This window comes from Misgurnus anguillicaudatus, unplaced genomic scaffold, assembly GCF_027580225.2.
Source record: "Misgurnus anguillicaudatus unplaced genomic scaffold, ASM2758022v2 HiC_scaffold_33, whole genome shotgun sequence".
Lineage (NCBI taxonomy): Eukaryota > Metazoa > Chordata > Actinopteri > Cypriniformes > Cobitidae > Misgurnus > Misgurnus anguillicaudatus.
In genome coordinates, this window is record NW_027395283.1 from 8,608,879 (window position 1) to 8,634,591 (window position 25,713).

Below are 25,713 nucleotides of genomic sequence, written 5' to 3' on the forward strand. Positions count from 1 at the left end.
AATGTCAAAGTTTGGATTTTAATGTTGGTCTAACTCTAATCTGCAGTTCAACCTTTAAACAAGTTTTAATTTAAACTATTTGATTTTAATATTATGGTAGTGAGTTTGTAAAATTTATATATATATATATAAAAATTATTCATATTTTAATTTGATAACAGAAGTGGAGATAATTAGATTTTATTTCAAGTTAATAGACACATTTGTCCTTTAATACTATTGTTGTTTTTTAAAAACAGTTTTAATACATTTTGATGATTTGATTATAAAATAAAATAAATATAAGATAGGTTATAAAAGTAAGATAGATGATAAAACATGTAAAGTCAGTCTAGAGTAAGATTTCTACTTCTTAGTTTTCCTTTTTTCTACTTCTTCCACCCTGCTGAAAAAAAAACAATAAAACCATTACAGAAAATTTTAATTGTTTACATTAAAATACCAATAGGAACCATTAGCTTTTACCATTAAAACCACTACACTATAGTGTATTTTGGGCCATATTCTATTAGAAACAATACATAGAACCAACAAAACCAATACATAGAACCAATAAAACCAATACATACCATTAGAGACCAACAAAGACAAAACAAGGTTTTTTAGCAGGGCAAAGGTCAATTCCTACACAAGCATTATGTCACATCACCTTAATTACATAAATTTGTTTGCTTGTTAAAATCTTTTAGACTATTTTTTTTAACAAAAGTAATTGTTCTTATAGAACATATATATTCTTTGACATAGATATTGTGTGCAAACGTACAAGTATTTCAGATGACAGACTCTGTCATATTATAGTAGGCCTAAAATTAGTACTAAAGTACATATTTTTATATTTAACCACTGGATATGCACATACATAACTGATCCAGATGTGTTGTTTATATCAAATGGAGTTAATAACAAATATGGTGTCATTAAGCAAATGTCAGTCAGATTTGCTATCAAGCATTAATTTGTGTTCACACATGTGCTGTGCTAGAGTAAGTTTTCAGTAAATCATTTACATTTAAAACAACCACTTGTATCATAACATTACAATTTCATTGCAATAATTATACAAACAATTATTAAAAACTTTATAAGACACATCATGACATGTTTATGTCATGGAAAATAGATTAGAATACTAAAGCTACTGATAACCAAATATATATTCTCTTTATGTATGATTATTAGTTATTATTTCAAATGTTGGCCTGTTCTTTAAGGATCCACATATTTACAGCACTCTTTTTCATACCTTTAGGATTTGAAGAATTCTAAGACAACATTTGAAGCTTTATAACTTTATTGGGTTGTTTTCCACAGGTTTAAATTGTAAGACTGATTAGCCCTAACTAACTACTAGTTCTTCAGACTAGTCCTTAAAACACAGTCTTAACTGAATGGCTACTTTATGTTTATTCAACCAGCCCTAGTCTTGGAAAGACATATATTGTCTGATCTTAATAAAACTATTAATATTTTGTCATAAGCTTCACATTACTAGTTAATTAGTTAGATATACTTAGTCTGGTCCATTTTGAAAATGTCACATTTCAAAATGCTTGAATTTATTACCTCAAGTCTTTGAGGTAAATGACTGCAAATCATTGAATCTTATAATAAATTTCATGCAGATGCAAACCCATGGACAAAAGGAACATAACAGCAGCTACAAATGAAATAACGAATACAGGTTACAAATGGTGCCCACATCACTATGTGACATCACATCAAATCTAGGAATACAACGGCAAAAGTTTATTTTATGTTTCATATTGATATTTGCCCAGATAGTACAGCAAATTCACAAAATTGTTTTTCATATAAACATAAACATCTAGAGCAGTACTTTCAACTCAGCGAACCGCAGTGGTTTCTCGAGACCCAATGCTCGGCACATTTTGTATGATTATCTCATCTGACACAATCAGTTCAGTTCATACAAATCTCTACTAATGATTAAAGTAGATTTGTTTAAAATAGAAGACTTTTGTATATGTGCAGAGCAGTGGGCCTCCAGGAATAATTTTGAGAATCACTGATCTAGGGGACAGTTAACGTAACACCCGTTGTTCTAGATACAAATATTTCCGGAATAATGAGCCAAAAATCCTCACAGACACTTGAGAACATAAGACAAACAGGCCCCTCAGTTTAGTTGTAATCGCACACCATTACGCTGGACTCGTACATGGTTAATGCTAGCTGACTGTTGGTCGGCATGTTTTCTAAGATATGTAATTATCATAATAGACCCTTATAAGAATCTGAAATCAGATGTTATGTGCTTAAAAAACAAGTAGGTCAGACAAATATTTATGTGTCGTATACATATGCCATAGTCATTGTTCTTTGTTCTTAGGTTATAGCGCCACCTAGTGGACAATCTTTGCAATTTTTTGCATGTGACCTCGGCATAGGTCTATACATAGGTGTACCAAGTTTCGTGTTGATATCTCATTCCTATCATAAATGATAGCCATTTAAGTATTTGTGGCCCCGCCACTTCGTACTTTTGACCGTGGTGTTGCGACCACGAGTGCAAAGTTCAACTTTTTTTTGATAATTATTGATATTCAGTGTCTAAGGAATGTTCTAGCACTTGATTGGTTCAGATTGCTCAAAAAACCTAGGACTAGTTCGCAAAAGTAGGTTTCAAAGAAAATGATGAATATCTAATAAACGATTCGACTGAGACAAGTGCTTCTTGAGGAAAAGTTATTCATTGTAAGTACCTCTATTAAATGATATAAAGATCTTGTTGATATCTGAAACACTGCATAATACACAATCACTTAAACACCGCAAAAACGTTATAGCGCCTCCCGGAGGCCGAATTTTTTCTTACTCTGCACAGACCTTCATGGCCAAGAGACAAACAGGCCCACCGCGTTTTGTTTCGATCGGGCTTCGTTAACCCTGTCTAATAGCTGCTTTTTCTTGATTGGCCGATGGTGGCCATGTACGCAAAATTCATTTTAGAAACTGATAGTACCCTCGACCAGGAGCACCGATGCCAAATGTCAAATTGATCGGTCCCATATTTCTGAAGTTACAGACCTTTAAAGTTGAGGTGGTGTTATAGCGCCAACTAGTGGTCAAGCGGCGCAATTTTTTACACGTGACCCCAGAATAGTCCCCTGTATATGTGTACCAAATTTGGTGTCAATACCTCTTTCCAATCCCAAGTTATAGCCATTTAAGTCCAAGAGGCTCCGCCCATTGGGGGCGTTTGGGCGTGGCTTTACGATGGTGAGTCGAAAGTTCAATTTTTTTTTGATAACTTTTGATATTCACACTCCAAGGAATATTACAGCACTGGAACGGTTCCGATCGGACAAAAAACCTAGGACTAGTTCGTTTTTATTTTTTTCGACAAAATTGAAAATAGCGGAAAATTTTTCATGACGGAAATGAAATCGGAGATATACATTTTGTTCGTCTTGACGCAAGGAATCCAAGGATATAAGACATTTGACATTTAGACAAGAATTGTGGAAGTTATGAGCATCAACGCGTTTGCCTTTGCTGTAGCGCCCCCCATAGGCCGATTGGGATGACACTCTGTCAACTTCGCGCACGAATGAGACCTACCATTTGGCCAAGTCTCAAGTCTCTAGGCCTTACAGTTTGGTCTGCACGATCCGTTTTACGGCAGAAGAAAAATAATAAAAATAGTTAATAATAATAAAAATCCATACAAATACAATAGGGTTTCAGCCCTTCGTGCTCGAAACCCTAATAAAACAGACAAATACAATAGGTTTTCAGCACTTCGTGCTCGAAACCCTAATTAACAGTAATAATATATATTATGATGATACTGTTTATCAGGCATGTGTGTGTGGATGCATACATGGGCTGCAGTATGTGTGTCCTAATGATTCACTGTTGTAAGTGAACTTTGTGTAATGTTGAAACATTGGGCAGCAGTATATGTCCTGTCTTCAGTATTTACATTTTTAAGGGGTCATTAAGCTTTTTTAATTTAAGAGTTGAAAATTTACACAGCTACACATCTTACTGAATAAAATAGTAAAATAATATTTTGTACTTTGTATTTGATTAGGGTTGATGAAATGCATTTGTATTTTGTATCAAAATACTTTAATGTTTTGTATTTTTAAAATACTGTAAAATACTTTGTAAAAAGTCTAAATGATGACATCATAGAAATGCGGCCTCTGATTGGTGCCTACTGAGAAGTTTGTCTAGCCCTCGACCGGAAAATGTATCCATATGAAAGGTGGTGGTCAATGTTAGAAACGTGCAGGCTGCTGCGAGCAAATGATTAGATTAAATAGTTAGAAACTAGCTGCTATGAATACAGGTGCCATCAGTTGTCTTATGAATGACTTGTTTGTCAGTGTTGCTAATGCAATGTAGGCCCTTCAGTTCGTACCCGGTTGCATATGTCAGATTTTTCATGACTCAGAGTCATTGTAATGGTAAGGCAAAAGATCAAATAGACCAACTCATGGAAGGTTTGCGAAGAAATGTCATGCTCTCATGTAAAAGTATTTTTAGTATTTTCAAAATACAAAAATACAGTAGTTTATTTTGATACATGTGGCTGCTGTATTTTGTAGGTTATTTTGATACACTTGAATCTAAGGTATTTGGTATTCTATTTTAAAATACATTTTGATGTATCTTTGCCCAACTCTGATATTTATGTAATTGTAATTCACAAACCTGCATACTGTTTATAATTTTTCATTGTAACAGGAGCTACAAAATTAGTTGTATTTTGTGCAGTTGATTTCATTAAGGTTTTGACAGTCTCATGTAGTTTAAGCTACGGCTGCCTGCAGTACTGCTGCAACCCACATTTTGGAAAACATTGTAAAGCATACGGCTAAAAGGAACAATGTCTACTAGTGCAGTGTATAATAAATGTTGCCTGTGTATAATAGCTTACTCTTCTGTATTAATATAATGGTGTAATTATACAATTTTTATGTTCTCCTGGTAGCTTATCATACGTGGTCTGGCTGTGCAAGCAGGAAGCTGAGCAGATTTACTTCACAAGCCAGTTAACTCTACAGCAGTTCAATCCATATAGCAGCTGATGAATGTTTTTTTGGGGTTAAGGGTGGGGGTTTGTTGTGTTATTATTTATTATTGTATATACAGGCTTTAAACTGCAACACAATGCACAACAAAATGTGTTACTTTTCTTTATTTCAGAAATTCTCGAGGGAAAGTACAAATTATTCACATCTATAAAAATACCAAAAGTTAACAATGGCATGTTTAAGAAATGTGTGTGTGTGTGTGTGTATATATATATATATATATATATATATATATATATATATTTAGCCTATTTAATTTACGTGTTGAATATTAAACACATTAACCATAGTGTTTTAAACTATTAAATATGACTGTGTAACATACAGCCAAGTGTGCACATTTGCAATGTTATTAATACATTTGCAATATAACACGTTTAGCTTTTAAGATCTAGCTACAATTGCTGAGGTTTGTACGATAACACACACTTCTAAAAAGGTCTGACAGCATCTCCAACTACTTTTAAGGTAAGTGTCTATGGCGGCGACGTGCTTCTCCACGACGTTGGTATCACGCGTCTTCGGCGGCGACGTACTTATCCACGACGTTGGTATCACGCGTCAGTGGAGGCGACGTACTTATCCACGACGTTGGTCTCACGCGTCAGTGGAGGCGACGTATCCTTATCTCGCGTAAAAGTACACGACTGTCTCCTTCGCTTGGTTATCCGTGGCACTATCCACTCGCCATAGGATTAAAGCTCTATGAGTTGAGTCATTCTCTGTGTGAATCCCCGAGCCGCCGACCAACTTATTGTCGCGCGCACGCATCCCTTTGTACTCGGACTCGGAGCTGCAGAAAATTACGAGGGTGGTTTTGGCTCACTCGGTACCCCCAGTCGACATTTGGTGATGTAAATTAACTCGTTGTTGCAAGTTATAGAACATATGGCAGCTTATGTAGAGTTATGTGTTGTAATTCTGTTGTAAACATTTGAAGAGCTTTGTGTTTGATCCAATTTCTAATTTTTAAAGCAAAATCTGAGAGGACTCAACTGACTCGGGTTAATGGTCACTAAGGGCTCATGGTTCTCGAGTCATTTTAGGGATCGGGTTAAATGATCCGAGTTTCGAGTGACTCGCTCATCATCAGACATCGGAGTCCGGAGGCTGCAGCAGCCCTCATCTTTACCTCCGCCATGATAGGATGAATAAGCGGATTCCTCACCACACCGATCATCAAATGGATTAATTTAGCGTTTATAAAAACACATTCAGGTATTGTCGCGTGTGTAGTTGATGTTAAAGCTGGAGGATTTTGAGGATGTGAATTGTAAATTCAGGTGTGTCGAGAAGCTTCACATCTTCCTTTTCAGGACCGATTTATTATTTATTTGATAACGTTTACGTTAGTTATTTTAGCGTTATTTATCGAATGTTTTGGCTGTCTGTGACTCTTAACTAAAATTGTGTTAATATTGTGTTAATGTGGTAATAATTTGTATTTGAGATGACGCAGCAGTTTCAACACTCATTCGTTCATCTGAATTATAATGTCTGTTTATTCACCTTGATTTTAAGTTTACCCTACTGAAAAATCCAGCTAAGACCAGCATAAGTTTGGTTTTAGCTGGTTTAAGCTCGTTCTTCCAGCCTGGCAAAGCTGGTCGGCGTGTGGGTCAATTGGTCTTCTAGCCTGACCAGCTAAGTCCAGCTAGACCAGCTTAAAAAGTGATCAAAACACAGCTAGACCAGCTTGCTACAGCTCACCAGCTTAACTGGTCTTAGTTGGATTTTTCAGATTTTGTGTCTGAATGTTATTTTCATTCTGTATCAGTTGTGGAGATCAGATTGATCAGATTCACCTCTGCAGCTCCATCATGGATCAAACACAAACATCAACACATGAAGATTTTTCTCCAGGATGCAGGTACTTTATAGAAACACTTTATTACACAACATTTATATTATAGGAAAATATGCAAAAACAATATGTTGTTTTTAATTATGTTCATCTTCAAAAAAATAACAGTGATTTAAATTAAAGTATATAATCTGTTGTGTGTTATAGTTCAGATCATCAGAAGAGATCAGATCCAGAGTTCAGTTGTGTGTCTATGAAGAGTGATGTGTCTATGAATCATCCAATAAACTTTAAGAATGAATCAACATCTCCTGCTGTCAGGTATAAAACACTGTGAACATGTGATTATAGCTTTTATATGATGATGTGTTTTGTTAAAGAGATGATAAATTATTCTTGTGATTGTGTTTAGTAAATGTTATCTTCATTATTATACAGCACATGTTCACATAGACAGACACATCTGTACAAGTTCTCTGTTAAATTCAATTCAATTCAATTTTATTTATATAGCGCTTTTCACAAGTGTTAATTGTTGCAAAGCAGCTTTACATGAGAAGATGTAGAGGAGAACACAGAAAATCAATAGATAATATAAGAAGTAGAGATAGCGGTTAAACCGTACAAGCGAGCATATTAATAATGTAACGTATACAGTAAAGTGCTAAGTTAAGCCAAAGTTGGCTGACTCTCCCTGGGACTAAAAACCCTCTAGGAAAAAAAACCCAATGGGAAAAACTCCTAGAAGGACAAAAACCCTTGGGAGGAATTAATATATATTTATATATATATATAGATACGGTAGGGATAGGAGGCGGGTAAGCGAATTAAACTGGTTTAGCCGGTGGTCGTTGGTCGGGCATCGGCTGGTCATCACGTTGAAGGACAGCCAGTGGATCAGTGATGCGATGATCTTCACAGCAACAGGAACTGGGTCTGTTTGTCTCATTGTCCTCGTGGTGGAGGACGAGACAGGGAGAGAAAAACAGAATTTCTATTAGCGTAGGGGCCGTTCGCATGTAATGCAAGTGTCAAACATTATAGTGATTCAAGTCAGCTCGGTTCCAGACATGCTAACTATTGCGGCAATAGTATATTACCCATAAGAGGTATGTGAGTGCTTTGTTCTAGACAAACTAACTACTGCGGGAAAAGTACATTTACTGGACATTTTATGTGAATGCTTTGTTAAAGAAGAATGTCTTAAAGGAAAACTTCATCCAATTGAAATTTGAATATATTATTAAATTGTGTCACCTATGTAGTAGAACTGTGGAGTTATTTTAGAAATTGGTGCCTTCTAGGCCGAGAAAAGTCAGAAAATGTGTTTTTTTGCTCATGTGCATGAAAAACACCAAGTCCCAGAATGCATTGCTTCCCTGCTCTACGAGGCCACTCCCTACTCACACCTACCGGTTCGAGGCGGCAGGAGGGAGGGAGGGAGATTCAACTCGGCTAAATACAACTTTTACAGACACGTCTGCAACGATTTAGTTGATATATTATTATAAATACTACCTTTTCCGCATTGAAATGATGATACGTTGCGTTGTAACGGGATGTTCAACCAAAACCGGGAAAGGACAAGCAGCAAGTTTTCATCATTTGCCGCGGTGTAAACAATGGCTGCGGGCTATCAACCACGCAAAGTTCAGAGAAGACAACGATGCGGTAAAATTGAAAAACCTGAGGGTTTGCAGTCTCCATTTCAAGCTGGAAGATATCGAACCCAATGTACTTGGAATGAAGCGAAACATGCTAAACACTGCGATTCCGTCTATATGTACCTTCACAGACACGACGAACAGCCGGGGCCATCTGGCATCAAACGCATTCGTCTACGTTAGAGGTAAGACTTTTGCTAATACTCGTTTCTGATCACACAGTAGCCTTTACATAGTGATACAGTTGTAAGCAGTAAAGTCAGCAAAGTAACGCTAGATAGACAATGACATATAAGTTGGCTGTTCTCAATATAAAACAACTGTTAGCTACCGAGCTACTTCTAGAGTTTTACTTTACCACGCAAGCCTGTTGCTGTAAAGTTATTCGAGATAACTGCAGATACATTTGCGAGATGTACATTATTAATTAATATTTATGCTTGCTACACGTACCATATTCTTATTCAGACTTTATTGATAAGGTGGTGTTGATATGTTCAAAAACTACATGCAAAGTCAAACTTCTGCTGTTATTTTGGTGAAAGAAATGCAAAAGTATTGTTCTGCATTTACTCACAGGTTTCCGGAAGAAGATGCAGAAGAAGGGGAAAAAAGAACAATGAAATCCTCCTTGCATGGACCAGGTCAGTGTTGGTTTGTAATGTGGGAGACTTTACATTGGTTTGTAAGGTTCAAAGTTACTAATTGTATTATCTTTCATAGGTCTGTCATAAATCATATGTGGTTTCCCTGTGCAACCAGTAAGGGGGACGTCGAGGTAAGACATTTGATTCTAATTTGTTTCTTTTTTTAGGAAAAAAGATTTTTCTAGACTTATTGATAATAATCATATTTTCATGCAGGTACTGAAATGCCGGTGGAAGTCCATTCTACACCATATATTAAACATAATATTATATTACTACTCTTATAATGTTAGTTCCTGCTCTACAATGGTACCACACTGCCCATAGCTGTACATATCTTATCTATATGGTTCTTGCTGAATATGAATATTTATTGTGTTTTTCTTATAATATATTCTGTTTATACACTACATCAATATTATTTATACTACTATTAGGTTACTGCTACTAAATCGCACATATCTGTACATGTTGTTCATACATGCTTCATATTACAAATCCATATTTATTCTGCTCTTACAAGGTAACAGCTAATAAACTGCACACATTTATATTTTGTTTATATTACTCTAACCACCTTCTGTAAACAAACAGTATACTACTGTCTACACTGCACTATATATTTTTTTGCAGTTCTGGTTGGAAACCTATTACACTTTGTTTTTTTGTACTTGTACTCTGCATAATGACAGTAAAGATGAATCTAATCTAATTTCCTATCCTTTACAGGAGAAGCACGGTTGAACCAAATGTTCTGCAAGAAATCCAAGCAGTGGGTCTTGAAGAAAAGCTTCATACCACACACCACACAGTTTGTAGACAAACTCATCCAGAAGGCCATTGACAAGACTCAATCCAAACATTGTGTTCAAAGTGCCAACCTCCTCACTTGCCCTGCCACAGCCTGCGCTGCCACCCAACATTGCACCAATGCCTAAACCATCAAAGGACGCTGCCACGACTTCTTTCAAAAGTCGCTTCTGAGATGACACTTTCTAATAATAATAATAATCACTAGAGGTCGACCGATATGCTTTTTCTCTGGCCGATGCCGATGCCGATTTTTTAGAAATCAGGGCAGCCGATGGCCGATATGTTTGGCCGATTTTCTATATGTACATAATAATCAAAATGTTCTCATCATTATTAGCAGATATTTTAAATGCAAAAATGTCACTATTTAAGTCAAAGTATTTAAAAATATATGACTGGTCTTTCTGAAGAGTTTTACAACCTCCTCGGCACCATTCATTTATCAGACACAGATATTACCTGACACTCTGCTGTCATCATCTTTGATCAGTTTTTTACCATGGCTTTTATTGCTTTGTAGGATAAAATCCTTATTTGGTAGACCTGATAAAATATTTATTCATCATAAAGTTAACATAGTAATAAATGTCTATGGTTTTTAGTTGAGACTGTTATTTAGGGCAAATCTTTCTAAACAGATTTACATTCTCATTTCTGAGACGCTATAAGTGACTGATTGTGCTGACAGTGACGTCTTGTGAGTTTAGTGTTGGGACAGATCTGTTGTTTCAACCGTTCATTCAAACGAATCCGTTCAAAGGAGTCAGTTCGCGAATCGGACGCGCTGTGTTGTAATCCAGGCTGAGCAGCGCAAAACTGTAAACAAAGTGTTACTGTAACAACACGTAAAACATTTCCTTTGTGGATATGATTTGGTCTTCCGACCTTTCGCCATCGAGTCAGTTTTGTTTTGAGTAATAAAAGCAGGGAGACAGAAAGCGTGCACGCGCGGCTCTTCTCTCTCTGTCACGCAAACAAAACTCATCATCACTCATTAATCACATGAAATGAGCCTAATCTTTGCACGGACAGTGCACCGCGAGACATAAGCCCGTCGCGCTGTTGTACTGGCTGCTTAATTCGCGCGATCCGCCATCATTTAGTAAAGCTGTTTGTGAACAAGGCATGGCTGCACACACACGAGACGGGAGCGATCTGCTTGCAGCAAGAGGCAGCGTCACGAGTTCTACAACAGCGCTTAGGTGCCCGCAGATGCGCCTGCCTATTAATCGGCCTAATTTTGCAGCAAAATCGGCCAAAGCCGATTTTTAAAAATATGCCAAAAATCGGCCAATTAATCGGCCGGCCTATAAATCGGTCGACCTCTAATAATCACCTCTTCCCTGAGTCCTATTGCTGTGTCTAATCAGATTCTGCTGCCACCACTCTTTATATTTATATTATTATATACTGTGTGTATATATACACAATGTTTTTGTATATATTTTTGCTTTGTTTTTATTTTTTGGAGGACATTTTTAGATGTAAATTATGTCATTGTTTATTTTAATGTGTTCTTTTCACTGGTGACACAATATTTTTCCTTTGTGAATAATAAAAAATAAATTTATTCATCTAACCCTGACTTTTGTACACCAAATTTATACATTATAGACTTGTATAGGTGCAATGATTACTGTTACTGTGATTTAGCGGTCATAACTTACTTTACAAAATCATTTGGGTTAAAAATAAAGCCAAATATTATGTTTGTTACACAATTTAGACTTAAACTTTAAAAAAAAGGCAAGAATGCTTTCCTCAAATTGCAGTCACTCTTATGTAGCAGCAATAAAGACTACAACACGAACCACAATCAATGTGAGTTTTAACTTTTTATTAAAAAACATAAACAATTCACACTTATAGCTCATCCAGAGCTTCATCCGTTTCTTTATAGTCGCTATAATGTCCGTGAGGAGCTGGATATCTACGTCTGATGTCCTTGACAACGAACACAGGCAGGTAAAACAAGTCGATGTCCTTTCCCCAGTCTTTCGCCTTGCAAAACTCATTCCAAGAAATGACGATAGGATGTAAGTCGATTGTCTAAAAACAGCAAGCACGACGTTAGCAATGCAAGCTATTTTCACATACAATAGGCTAACATAGGTGTAAATATAACAATCATAGCTCAGCTGACGGACGTGAAAAACAAAATACTCACTTCATACTCATGCCTCCGTTTCTCCTTGCGGGGTTCAAGAAGAAAATGCCATCGCTGAAATTCGCGACAGCAATATGATTCTCTTTCGGTGTCCATAGGCGCACAGCGAGAGCGCTCACACCACCAGACCGGCACCACCTCGGCTACAGCAGCCGCGGTGGCAGCCTCTTGTTCCTCAATCATCCGTAACTGTTCCTCGTTGTATTGCGGCTCGTACAGGTACCACGACCATCAGATTCGGCAACAGCGAGAGCACGTAAAACCACCAGACCGGCCCCACCTCGGCTACAGCAGCCGCGGTGGCAGCCTCTTGTTCCTCAATCATCCGTAACTGTTCCTCGTTGTATTGCGGCTCGTACAGGTACCACGACCATCAGATTCGGCAACAGCAAGGCGCACAGCGAGAGCACGTAAAACCACCAGACCGGCCCCACCTCGGCTACAGCAGCCGCGGTGGCAGCCTCTTGTTCCTCGATCATCCGATCTGCTCCTCGTTGTATTGCGGCTCGTTCAGGTAACCACGACCATCAGATTCGAGCAACAGGTCATCCTGAGCAACAAAATCCCCTTTGCCATCCGATTTCAAAACTACACTCTGCCGTCGAGGTTTGTTTACTCTGCTTTCTCCACAAAGCAAGATCCAGGCTAGCTTAGCTTAGCGAAGATTTAAGATGGCTGACTCTCGTTTTGATTCGGGCTTTTCCGAATGGACTCGCAGTACAACCCCTATGGGCAGGGAAAAAACATGCGGAAGTAGCTCCTAATACTGGCTGTAGTCTTTGCCTCTGGCCAAAATCTCCTCCGATGACGCAAAAATCGTCATTTTGCATCATCGGAGGACTTTTTTGCACAACCAGAATACAGATATCTCTCCTCTCACTGGGACATGAGGTAGGGAAACACGGTCATTCAAAAATACTGCCAGGTTTCTACTGATACAAAGCTGAATGCTAAATTGGTGAAGTATTCCTTTAAGTTTAGATTTAAATTGATCGACTGTGTCTGATACTCGAACATTATTTGGTAAATCATTCCAGAGCTTAGGGGCTAAGTAGGAAAAGGATCTACCACCTTTAGACACTTTTGATATTCTAGGGATAATTAAGTGACCAGAATTTTGTGAGCGCAGTTTACGTGATGGATTGTATTCTGATAGTAGTTCTTTAATATACGAGGGCGCTAGGCCATTTAAGGCTTTGTAGGTGATTAGTTATATTTTAAATTGTATGCGATATTTAACTGGTAGCCAATGTAAAGATGCCAGAATTGGACTGATGTGGTCATACTTTTTAGATCGAGTAAGCACTCTTGCGGCTGCGTTTTGAACTAGCTGTAGCTTGTTTACCTGATTTGCATGGCATCCCCCGAGTAACGAGTTACAATAGTCTATTCTAGAGGTCATAAAAGCATGGATAAGCTTTTCTGCGTCTGATGCAGACAGCATATGGTGTATTTTTGAGATATTTCTAAGATGGAAGAATGCTGTGCGGCAGACGTTGGTGATATGACTATCGAAAGATAGATTGCTGTCGAACATTACGCCTAAATTCTTAACCGTGGAAGATGGCACCACCGTGCAGCCATCTATGGGCAACTTGTAATCTGACATATTATGTTTGTAGCGATTCGGTTCAATAATAAGTATCTCCGTCTTATTGGAGTTTAGCATAAGAAAGTTATGTGCCATCCAGTCCCTAATATCACTAATGCAGTCTGTTAGCTTAGAAAACTGGTGGGTTTCGCTAGGATGCGACGAGATGTAAAGCTGAGTATCATCCGCATAGCAGTGAAAACTTATGTTATGTTTCCTGATAATGTCTCCTAGAGGTAACATATATAACGAGAATAGGATAGGGCCTAGAACTGATCCCTGAGGTACGCCGTATTTAACGGGGGAGTGATATGACTCTTCCTCATTTACATAAACAAAGTGATATCGATTGGTTAGATACGATCTAAACCAGGCTAACGCCTGACCACTGATGCCAACATAGTTTTCTAGTCTATTGAGTAAGATTGTGTGATCTATTGTGTCAAAGGCTGCACTAAGGTCTAGTAATATAAGGATTGAGATTTCACCACGATCGGATGTTAATAGGAGGTCATTTGTAACTCTAAGCAGCGCTGTCTCTGTTCTATGGTGGGGCCTGAATCCTGATTGGAACTTTTCATATGTATTATTATTCGCTATGAATGTGCGTAGCTGGCTTGCCACTACCTTTTCTAATATTTTAGAAAGAAAAGGTAGATTTGAGATTGGTCTAAAGTTATTAAGATCTCCCTGGTCAAGGTTTGGTTTTTTAATGAGCGGTCTAATAACTGCAAGTTTGAAAGCTGTTGGAACGTATCCTAATTTAGAGATGAGTTAAAGATATTAAGTACCGTGTCTGACACTACATGAAATACCTCTTTTAGTAATTTTGTGGGAACGGGGTCTAGTATACAGGACGATGATTTGGATGACGTTACTAGTTTAGAGAGCTCTTCTATTGTAGTAGGATTAAATGACTCAAGATGTTCGTTTGGTAATCTAGTGGAAAATGTACTACTGGGTAGAGTGATGGCTGCTTGCGTAGTTTCTATGTTTTCCCTAATAAACATAATTTTGTTAGTAAAGAAGTTCATGAAGTCATCAAATTGTTTAAAGGTCTATCCATTTTCCATATTAAACTATGTTATTACCTTAACTAGTGATGCAACAATACACTTAGTTCACGGTTCAATTCATATTTCGGTTCTTGTCCACGGTTTTCAGTCCGGTTTCGGTTCTGATGCCTTGGCCTATTAAAGTGTTTTTTTTATTATTCTATGCTTAGGTAACAGGAACAGTGAGATGTTAAGAAGAAAAGATACTGGTTTTAATTGCAGTTCTCTTTATTTTATGTAAATGCAAAAATCATCTTACACATTTCTAGTGTATTGATACAATAATATAAGATATAATTAAATAAAAACACATAAAAATGATATCCTATTCAAACTGGGGAACATGTGAATTCATTACATTACATAAGTTGCCCATTTTATATACCTGTACTTAGTAAATTAAACTTTACATTGTAAATGAAGGCTTTACTGCACTACTGTTAAGTCCAACATCATGCTGTCTGTGTAGAAACCAAAAATGCTTTCCTCAATCAAGATTACTGGTGGGATTTATCTTAGCATCAGGCGCATTCTCTTCTTGAGTTGAACTTTTTCAACTTGCGCGGAAGACCTGAGGCAAATAACGTGCGTTTGCATCAATAACAAGCCTAATTTGCGTTATTCGCATTGCCCCACGCGAATTTGCATCTTTACATTGATGTTGTATGTAATCTACGCGCAAATAATTAATCCACACCTCAGATTTAAAAGACAGTCGTGCTGCTTCTTTATGTTGTCATACTTCTGTTGGGTGTGTGTGCACGTGAATGAAATCTGACACCAGCATTGCAAGCAGAGTTAAAGCAGAGTTAAAGCAGCTAGCGCACAGTGACTGGATATCAACTCGCTGTGGCGTTTGTAAGCATGCAGATCACAGTTGCCACTCTCGCGAGACAAATAAGCAACTGCAGCTTCAAAAACAAGCCCAAAACAAGCCCAATATTATAATTTTATTTAGTTTCAGCATTATAATGTATTATTTACCAATCAATAAGCCTGCAACATATTAGGCTAAACTGAAACCTTTCATTTATTAGAAAAGGATAAACAAGGAGGAAAAGACAAAAATATTAATAGGAGCTGTAACATATTTATATTATGTTTCATATGTATCTACTTTTAGTATGGGTATAAGACTACTTGTTTTATACATTACATATGCATAAATACATCACAAAAACATTGTAAAAATTACATATTTACCTCACAAAAGAAGTCCATCCATTACACTGTCCATCATCTTCTAAGCTGTTTCCTCTTGTCTATCATAACAGGCTAACGTTAGTTTCGCGCAGTTCCCTCTCGCGAGCGTGCCCGCTGCCTGCACGGTGAACGTGACCTTTCTCCAATGAGGGGGAGAAGGGGGCGGATTCGGTGGGATGTTTTTACGAATTACGCCACATCACTTATATTAGCTGTGAGCAGACATCAATGCATTGGATATTGAGAAAACGGCAACCATAAAAGTAAAGAAAACAGCTTTTCCTAACAAGCAACCTTATTTTTTAAATAAGCCCAAAAAAACGCAACCCGTGATTTTTTAACGCGACTTGCCAAAATAAGAAGCCCAAAGTCGCGTATTATAAGCGGACTTGGCAACTCTGGTGCAGATCACGTGGACGCGCACATTAACAAAAGTGCAGGGAATATAAAACTGACAGATTTGGATGGATAAACCGAAAAACCGCAATTCACATGCGCGTATTGGACCGTGGGAGTCGAACCGAACGGTTCAATAATGTATTGAGAATTTTTGCATTTACATAAAATGATTTTTGCATTTACATAAAATAAAGAGAACTGCAATTAAAACCAGTATTTTTTTCTTCTTAACATCTCACAGTTCCTGTTACCTAAGCATAGAATAATTAAAAAACACTTTAATAGGTCAAGGCATCAAAACCGAAACCGAACCGAAAACCATGGACAAGAACAGAAATATGTAATAACAGTTTAATATGGAAAATGGATAGACTATTCCTTTAACTGGATTATTGTTGTGTGTTATAGTTCAGATCATCAGAAGAGATCAGATCCAGAGTTCAGTTGTGTGTCTATGAAGAGTGATTGGTCTATGAATCCACCAATGCGCTTTAAGAATGGATCAACATCTCCTGCTGTCAGGTATAAAACACTGTGAAACATGATTATAGCTTTTATATGATGATGTGTTTTGTTAAAGAGATGATAAATGATTCTTGTGATTGTGTTTAGTAAATGTTATCTTCATTATTATACAGCACATGTTCACATAGAGACACACATCTGTACAAACACTCTATAAGTGCCCGGTAAGGTTTTGATGACTTTTATTTTGAAATTGTCACTTTTCGTTTGTTACGCCACTTGGTGTATTCACAGCCACAGGTGCATATCATCTGTGTGTTTGCGTGTGGATTCAGTGTGGCAAAGGGTGAGTAGCTGGGAAGCTCACTTTCTGTTGACCGTTTTTTTAGCTACGTTTCTTTTTAAACATTTCCTTTGATTTACTGTTATTTTCATTTAGTTAATTTACTGGGGATTAATTTATCTTGCCATCATTATGTCTGCTGATCAACATTATAATAAACCACCCTGTATGCAACTAAAACGCGTCATCTTTAACTCCCTCTACTCAGCCTCTTAGCGGCTACTGGTTGCTGCTATAACACACTCAGTTACAGTCTTTATATTAAAATAGTGTAAATTAAAAAGTCATATGAAAGTTTTATTAGTACACCCATTTTGGGCACCCTAGCAACTAGGGTTGTGACGAGACACTTAATCCACGAGATGAGACGAAACACGAGATTGGGTTCACGAGAATGAGACGATATTTTACACTTTTTAAGAAACCTAAATGATAAATTAAATGAATAAGAAATTGAAATCACATTATTTTTAAATGTTTAAACTAATCAAGGACTGGCCCTAACAATTATTTTGATAACTGATAATGAAGTAATTTGTTATTTTGGGGTAATAAAAATAGACCCAAGTCAGCAGTAGCATTTAAAGCAACACTATGTAGTTTTTTTTACCTTTAAATAATGTCTCTAAAATTATTTCAGTGATAGAACAACTTTTAACTGGACAAATTGTACTGTTGCTGCAACCTGAGCAGCCTCCTAGATGCTACAAGCACACTCTGAAAGTGGCGGTGGAGGGTAGGAAACACAGCCCCGCCCCTCCCCCTGCCTGCAGAAGAGTGTCTGATACCAGGTACTGTTGCACTTTTCAACCACATGGGGGAGCTGTAAGTCATTTTTACATGGAAACTACATAGTGTTGCTTTAAAATCACATAATAACGAAGAAGCAATAGTAATTGGTTCAGTGTTTCCCCTAGGTTTACAGCTTGGGGGGGGGGGGGGGGGTGTTGGTTGGGTATGTATATACAGGGGTTAAATTGTGATTTGTTATGTGGGAGCCCTGTGTGGAGGGGTACTTCAAGGGGTAACATGTTTAATAGTGATGACAGCAAAGCCACTGGTGTGTTTCAATGACATTCTGGACTTCTGATAGGATTTGATAAGTTTCAGCTTTAAATCTGTGCCAGAGGTTGACCCAAAATATTTTAAAAAGAGCATCTGAACTTTAAATGATGCAAATCTATGAGTTTGACACCCTATATCCATTTGTTGCACATGTTATTATGCACAATTGATCCAACTTTGAAGGAAGTTAAAAGAATCAAGCTCCTTGAATAATTCTAGGCTTAAGATAGGCTACCCAAAAAGACTAAATTACCAAGAAAAGGTACAACACACAGTACTGTATCAGCAAGATCTCTTATAAATTAGTCATACTGATTCCCTATGCTGGTCAGCAGCTAGTAAAACAATCACTATAGGTTTGATTTGTGTAATCAAAATACATTATTTTATTAAAGGGGGGGTTTAATGGTATTTCAAGCATTCTGACTTATAAACACAGTTATAGAGTTGTTGTCTCATGCTAAACGTAGGCAAAGTGTCAAAACAGCAGTTGGACGTGTTACAGAGTATTTCTGTGCCGAATGCACTTCGCCAGGGTTCGTACAAGTTTCGGCTAGTTTTTTTCGATTACAGTTCTAACTGACGTTTCAGGGGTTTTCGATACGTATCACTTCTATATGGGCTTCCACCGGAAAACTTCCCCCGGAAAACCCCGCCCACCCGTCAATCAGCGGGAGACGCTAGAGCTGCTAACAGCTTATCACGCCACTCAGCTTTGTTTAATTTCAAAAGTCAACAATGGCACGAAAGAAGAAGTGTGTTTTTGGATGTAAGGAGAAGACATCCAGCCTTATGGAAACAATGGATATAGTTTATTATCCGGATTAGCAGCAGAGTTTTGCGTGTGTGTTTGATGCGGTGGATTTTCAGAACCGGGTCATGACGAGTTACACGTGGTAAGTAAGACTTCTGTCTTATGTTGGAAATAGGCGCGTGTATATTATATAAATGACACGAACATGTAGTGAATGATAAGTTAAACAGTGTTGTATAGTGTTGCATGACTCGTACTCGCTCCTCCTGCGGTAGTAACTCCTCCTTCTTCATTTTTTCGTACGTTATCGGAAAGATTCGGTAAAGCTAATCTTTCTTTTATAAATCTGATTAAACTGAAGACTCTTCAGAGATATAAAAAATGTAATAATACTCTATAGGTACTCCAGATTAACATCAGAAATGCAGAAAGAGCGTGTGTTACGTGAGCTTTAAACTATACAATAAGTTATATCCAGTGTTATCCAGTTAACATATACTGATGAGTGACATACATACTTAAGCCTTCTATTAAGTTTTCTTAACATGGGCACCATTCTTATCGCTCGCTCGCTCGCTTTCTCTCTCTCTCTCCTCTACAATGTCATATGATCCTGTGTGCGCGTTCTTGAAGCTGCTCTGAGTTTTTCCGCTTGAGCTTCATATTTTCAACTTGCACGAAGTCGTGTTTAAAGGGGAAAGGGCGCATTTTCACGGCAATTGCGCCGCCCAATTTGCGCCATTCGCAAATTCAGAAATATGACAGCATACATTGTTACTGTTACACAGAGTTACTACAAAACACGTGCGCGGTGCGAGCACATAGAGAGCGAGAGAATGCGCGCGTGTGTGTGGGAAAGTCATGATTAACTCGATCAGTCGTCTTCTTTGTCAGTAACATATATGTGACTGTTGAGGTTTACGCAAAAAAAGAAAGGAGGAACGGACTTTGAAAACACCGTCACCTTTTCAGTTATGTGAGAGAGAGGCGCGCGCTGCAAACAACACGACAGAGAGCGCGCGCAGTACTAAATTAAGCCGAACAGTAAAATATAAATGTGCGAACTCCATTGAATAATTGTAAATGCGCAAACACATGCTGAAAATACATGCCATTGTGGAAATAAAATAAATATCATATTACTTGAGGGTTATAGTTTGTTTAATAAAATAACAAATTGTTCTCTGGCACTATAAAGAAAATCAAATTACTTGACCTTCAAGGGGGGCGGGTTTAGCCGTTAGGAGGGCGGGGCGCCCCCTTATATAATGGTAGGGGAAACACTGTGTTTCAAATAAAGTATTAAAACCAAGTTACATTAAACAAAATGTTGTTTCCTATAAATAAAAATCATTATGTATGTATTATAACAAATGCCTGCAGGGGGCGATAGAGGACTCGTCTCGCAGACTCTGTCTTCACTTTCACTTTAGACGGAGAGAAACGCTTATTTTTAGTCAAACAATGTTTAAATCCATATTAATATTTAATATATGTCAATTTCTTTACACTAGAAATGATACAGCCACTGTCATTTTTGAGCAAGAACATGCAGACATTAAATCATGTAAACTCTGTGTGAGGGTTTAATCTGCTGAGACTTCACATCTGACACTGATCAACAGACAAACACAACGCGTCTCAGACTCACACGAGCTCCCAAATGAACATTATTGGAAACCTAAACAAAAAAGCAAACGCAGTAAAAGACAAATATAATGCATGCACTGTAAAAGGGTCAAACAGAAAGCTGCATCCTCAGGAGGTCGCATATGCAGGCTGCATACGTCATCAAGGTTTATTTCAGACCGTTAACTGAGCATTACATTCGCAAGTCGTGAGCATATTACAACAAGTTGCGATTAACTAAATAATTAGTAAACTTTATAATTGTTAATAGTCTCTAATAAGACAGTGATGAAGTAAATGCAGTTTAAAAATGCAACCTCTGAAGGATGCAGTCTTTTATTTGAGAAACGGCCAGCACTTGCACAAGAAATCTTGCGAGACACATGTAATCTCGCGAAACACATTTAATCTTGCGAGATCTCGTCGCACCCCTACTAGCAACATATTTTATAGGCTGCCATTATAAAATGCCCCTATGAATATCTATGCCGCACAGTGTCATAGAGACATGGGGTGGGCTCATTTTATTCAGGCGTCCAATCAGTCTATCAGAATTCTTACAGAGTTATTAAGTCACACCCCTAGCAACCAAATATGAGCACCCTAGCAACCAAATAAACTAAGCCTTATATCTCTGCATCTGAACAACGCAGACACATGGTGGTTAGCATGATTTAGCATGAATATTTATTATTGTCTTAACTTAAAACTTTGTTTTTAATTTATAAATTAGATGTTATATAAATAAGTTTTGAAAAGTGTTGAATGCAAATGTCTGAGATAAGATATCTGGAAGGATTAAAACAGTCATGCTAAATCATGCTAGCTTCATGTTAAATCATGCTAGCTCCATGTTAAATCATGCTAGCTTCATGTTAAATCATGCTAGCTTCATGTAGCACAACAAATTTCATTGTATTGTATGTAATGCAATGACAATAAAAAGCATTCAGAGAGACACATCTGTACAAGTTCTCGGTTAAATTGTTCATCTGGATTATTGTTGTGTGTTATAGTTCAGATCATCAGAAGAGATCAGATCCAGAGTTCAGTTGTGTGTCTATGAAGAGTGATGTTTCTATGGATCCACCAACCAACTTTAAGAATGGATTTACATCTCCTGCTCTCAGGTATAAAACACTCTAAAACATGTGATTATAGCTTTTATATGATGATGTGTTTTGTTAAAGAGATGATAAATTATTCTTGTGATTGTGTTTAATAAATGTTATCTTCATTATTATACAGCACATGTTCACATAGAGAGGCACATCTGTGCAAGCACTCAGTCTTTATATTAAAATAGTGTAAATGAAAAGTCATATAAAAGTTTTATTAGTAGGTTTCATGCAAATTAGGGATAGGCACAGTGGCGGCTGGTCAGTAGGGGGCGCTGGGGCACCGCCCCATTAAAGTTGGCAGGAGAGGAAAGCTACTTTAAAGCTTTAAATAACCTTTAAATAATGTCTCTAAAATTATTTCAGTGATAGAACAACTTTTAACTGGACAAATTGTACTGTTGCTGCAACCTGAGCAGCCTCCTAGCTGCTACAAGCACACTCTGAAAGTGGCGGCGTAGGGTAGAGCACACAGCCCCGCCCCTCCACTCTGCCTGCAGAAGAGTGTCTGATACCAGGCACTGTTGTGCTTTTCAACCACATGGGGGAGCTGTAAGTCATTTTTACATGGAAACTACATAGTGTTGCTTTAACATGTTACCAAAAAGTTAAATATATAGTGCAAATTAATACAAAATAAAATAATTTAGCTGTACTATTTCACTGTTAGTCAAGTTATAATTTATTTAAAAAAAAACTGAGTTAGTTGTGTGTGTGTGTCATGTTTGCAGTGTTGTAGTCGAGTCACCAACTGTCGAGTCCGAGTCTCGAGTCCCAGTGTCCGAGTCCAAGTCCGAGTCACCAAAGAAGAGTCTTGAGTCGAGTCCAAGTCGAGTCACAATTACCAGTGTTCGAGTCTGAGTCGAGTCTCGAGTCCCGTATTCGAGTCTGAGAGTGCCTACATGTCTTCACTCTGGGACCTTCAAAAAACTGATAAAATGTATTAAAGAGGTTCTACATTAAACAAAAATGACACCACTGTCACGACTGCAAAGGGAGTTTATTTACTGATTTGACATATACACTTTGCAACACACTTTGCAACTTTACGACGCCATCAAAAGTATGTGTTTACTTCCATTGTTGTGAACTTGTGATTGAGAACTAGCGTAGAAAATTTACAAATTGCATGTTTAATCATGCAGCATTTTGTTTTTTTGAGGAAACAAGAACAAACAACTGAGTCCATTAAGAAAACATCCTGAAATGATTTTCTTTAAAAAACTATTTATTTTCCACTGAAGAAAAAAAGATCCTGGATGGCAGTGGGAGGAGTATATGATTAGGAAATTTCCATTTTTGTGTGAACTAATCCTTTAACACTGTATTACAGAAATACACTCAGCGAAAAAAAATCCTGCACTTTACAGGACACTGTATTTTAAAGATACTTAAAACTTAAAAATTAATACGATATGCAGAGAAAGAGAGAGAGAGAGAGAGAGAGATTGTGTGGGTGACCTTGGCACAGTGACTAGTAACGTCTGTTGATAACTTAAAGCGTAACTATACCTCTGTTCAGAGCCTGACTCCACCCACTGGCAATATTTGAAAAATGCAAGAAAAGTGGGCAGATCCCAACGGAGATAGAGGGGAGGAGAAATAAGCTCGTACCAAGTGTGTGGTGAGATCGTAACAAGGGTGTGGTAAGCTTGAACCTGCTTATGTCACAAGTCATTTTTTGGACCCAACATGCAAGAGGAAAATTCAACTGCAGTAGCTACCGTTCAACCTGAAGAGGGCAGCACTCAGACGTTTTTACACCATATATTATAGTATTGAAACACTTTATATCCAAATGTCAAAAAACTTACTAAAATCAATGAACAGCACTAATAAACCATCATTCTTACAGATCAGTAACTAAAAAACTTGGAATAGGGTTTAGTTACTCTTTTTAAGTTATCAACAGACAAAAATGCTGTAATCTGAACCAGACATACATTAACCCTAGCTTCTTCTGTTTGTTATATATGCATTAGTCAGTAATATTTTTTTGAAAAAAGCTAACGTTGGCAATGGAAAGTATTTAACTACTTTTCTGGGTGCATCCGTGACCGGTGTCTGTTAAAGTTTGAGGTTGTCCCAGTCTTTTCCTCAATTGTGCGATTACACACACAACATTTAGGGCTGTTCTTTCCAGCATAATTAGAAGCAAAATTTGCGTAGGCGAACTTCACGATCCGGGGCACGTCTTTCTGCATTTTACAACATTTAGCCCGCGAATCATGCATCATGCATTGCACGAGTGTAAAAGTGAGTGACGTCAGTGAGTGTGTTGTCAAGCAAAGAGAGCGAGAGGTAGCAGTGTCTGTGAAGGGAGATCGCGACCGGTCTTGGGCACGAAACAGGAAAAGTGTAACACCTTATATAATTTTTATACATATTAATTTAATTTAACATATTTAGTCAAAAACAAAGTGATGAATGCTCAAGTCCGATTGTATATATCCTCAAGTCCAAGTACGAGTCATCAATCCGCGAGTCCAAGTCGAGTCACAAGTCCAGAGAATGGATTCTCGAGTCCAAAGAATAGTGACTCGAGTCGGACTCGAGTCCGAGTCCAGGACTCGATTACTCCATCACTGCATGTTTCTGTGTCTGGGGCGCACCCCTAATGAGTGTCTATGTAGGTCAGTAAAAAGGGTAAAATCATGTGACCTGAGGCTGAGCTCTAATTGGCTAGTTTCGGATCTACCCTGGGGCGCAGGACTGTGTGCCCCAAACGCTCCCACTTATGTTGTAAGCAAATCAATATTGTTTTTAATGTCTTTGACCTCATGTGATTGGATCATTCTCAGAGTCTCATAACTGTGTTGCAGGTTGGTGTTACTCGTTTAAATTTTATTATTGTGTGAGAACGATGACTCGCATAATATTTAAGCCTTTGTCTGCTTTGAATTTCGGAGAAACGCCAGGATCTTTTTTCTAGTTCATAAAAATTGTTTCAATTAAGACATAATGTCATTGTGGAAAAGCAAGTGATCATTGACAGGGAACTACACTAACCTTTTCCACTGGTGGCACTTGCTCTACCAACTTTTTCTGTTACTGGCGCAAAATATGATTTGGTCGCACATATTTTTTTCAAGTTATATTAAGGCGCTCTGGATAATAATGAACAATAATGAAACTGTATTGCATACAGATATGCTTTTTATTTTACTTGCCATCTTTTAAACCACATGCCTTCTTGTTTTCTTAAACGTTGCAGTCAGTGTTTCCCAAAGATCTGAAATTTACTTGGTGGTGGTAGCCGTTAAAAAAGGCAATTATTACCCACTGACAAATAATGGTCTACTATACATGTGACGAAGAACTAATAATGTGTGACACAACACAATACTTTGATTTATTGAAAATTAATATTAATTTCACATTATATTTCATCAATCTAACCACCCCAAACTTTCTTTTCCATTAACAAAGCTGACACTGTTTGTCAAAGCACGAAAACACTTACTGTTTTTGCACTGATATATGAAGCAATTAGACCCCTTTTATCAAACTCAATATAATACAATACTATGTATAGTATATTAATAGACAGTGCAGGTCTATAGATTATAAATGTGACTGATGTTATGACTGATGTTATAATGGTAATAATTTCTATTAGATAGAGCAGAAGCAGTAAAAGTGCCTATCTTTCTATTTCTCTCTTGCCGATTTAAAAAGCTTAATCCACTCATTATTTCAAATTTAAAAGTCTACTTGCTGTCCCGGTGACAGACTTTACATTGCTTTGCTCGTTCAGTGCAATGGGCTTGACATTAGCATTGCTTTTTGCTACAATCTCTGTCTAAACTTAATATGGATATGGTTTTAGAAAAGATATGGTTTATTAATAATAAGATTATTAAAAAAATGTGAGAAAGAAAAATGCTGCGCGTGGTCGTAACAACAACCATCGCCATAGAAACCGGA

The 25,713-nt window shown here is 37.5% G+C and overlaps 2 protein-coding genes and 1 long non-coding RNA gene across 4 annotated transcripts in view; all 3 read left to right on the plus strand.

Annotated features, from left to right (window-relative positions):
* The window catches only part of LOC141363221 (NLR family CARD domain-containing protein 3-like), a 460,117-nt gene that overhangs the window by 173,533 nt on the left and 260,871 nt on the right, over window positions 1-25,713 (plus strand). The gene's annotated exons all lie outside the window — the stretch shown is intronic.
* LOC129439022 (protein NLRC3) overlaps window positions 5,565-25,713 on the plus strand; it is a 133,040-nt gene continuing 112,891 nt past the window's right edge. The window contains exons 1-3 of one of the 2 annotated variants that reach the window (XM_073865811.1): window positions 5,565-6,287; window positions 6,847-6,939; window positions 7,081-7,194. In XM_073865811.1, the coding sequence (XP_073721912.1) occupies window positions 6,890-6,939; window positions 7,081-7,194 (164 nt within the window). In that variant the 5' untranslated portion in view covers window positions 5,565-6,287; window positions 6,847-6,889. Of the gene's footprint in view, window positions 6,288-6,846; window positions 6,940-7,080; window positions 7,195-16,820; window positions 16,935-25,713 lie in introns of both variants that reach the window. The other variant, XM_073865812.1, reaches the window with a different exon arrangement.
* On the plus strand, window positions 8,636-10,181 carry LOC141363223 (uncharacterized). Its single transcript, XR_012368740.1, has 4 exons — window positions 8,636-8,722; window positions 9,117-9,181; window positions 9,261-9,315; window positions 9,914-10,181. It is a non-coding gene; the product is annotated as an uncharacterized lncRNA (long non-coding RNA).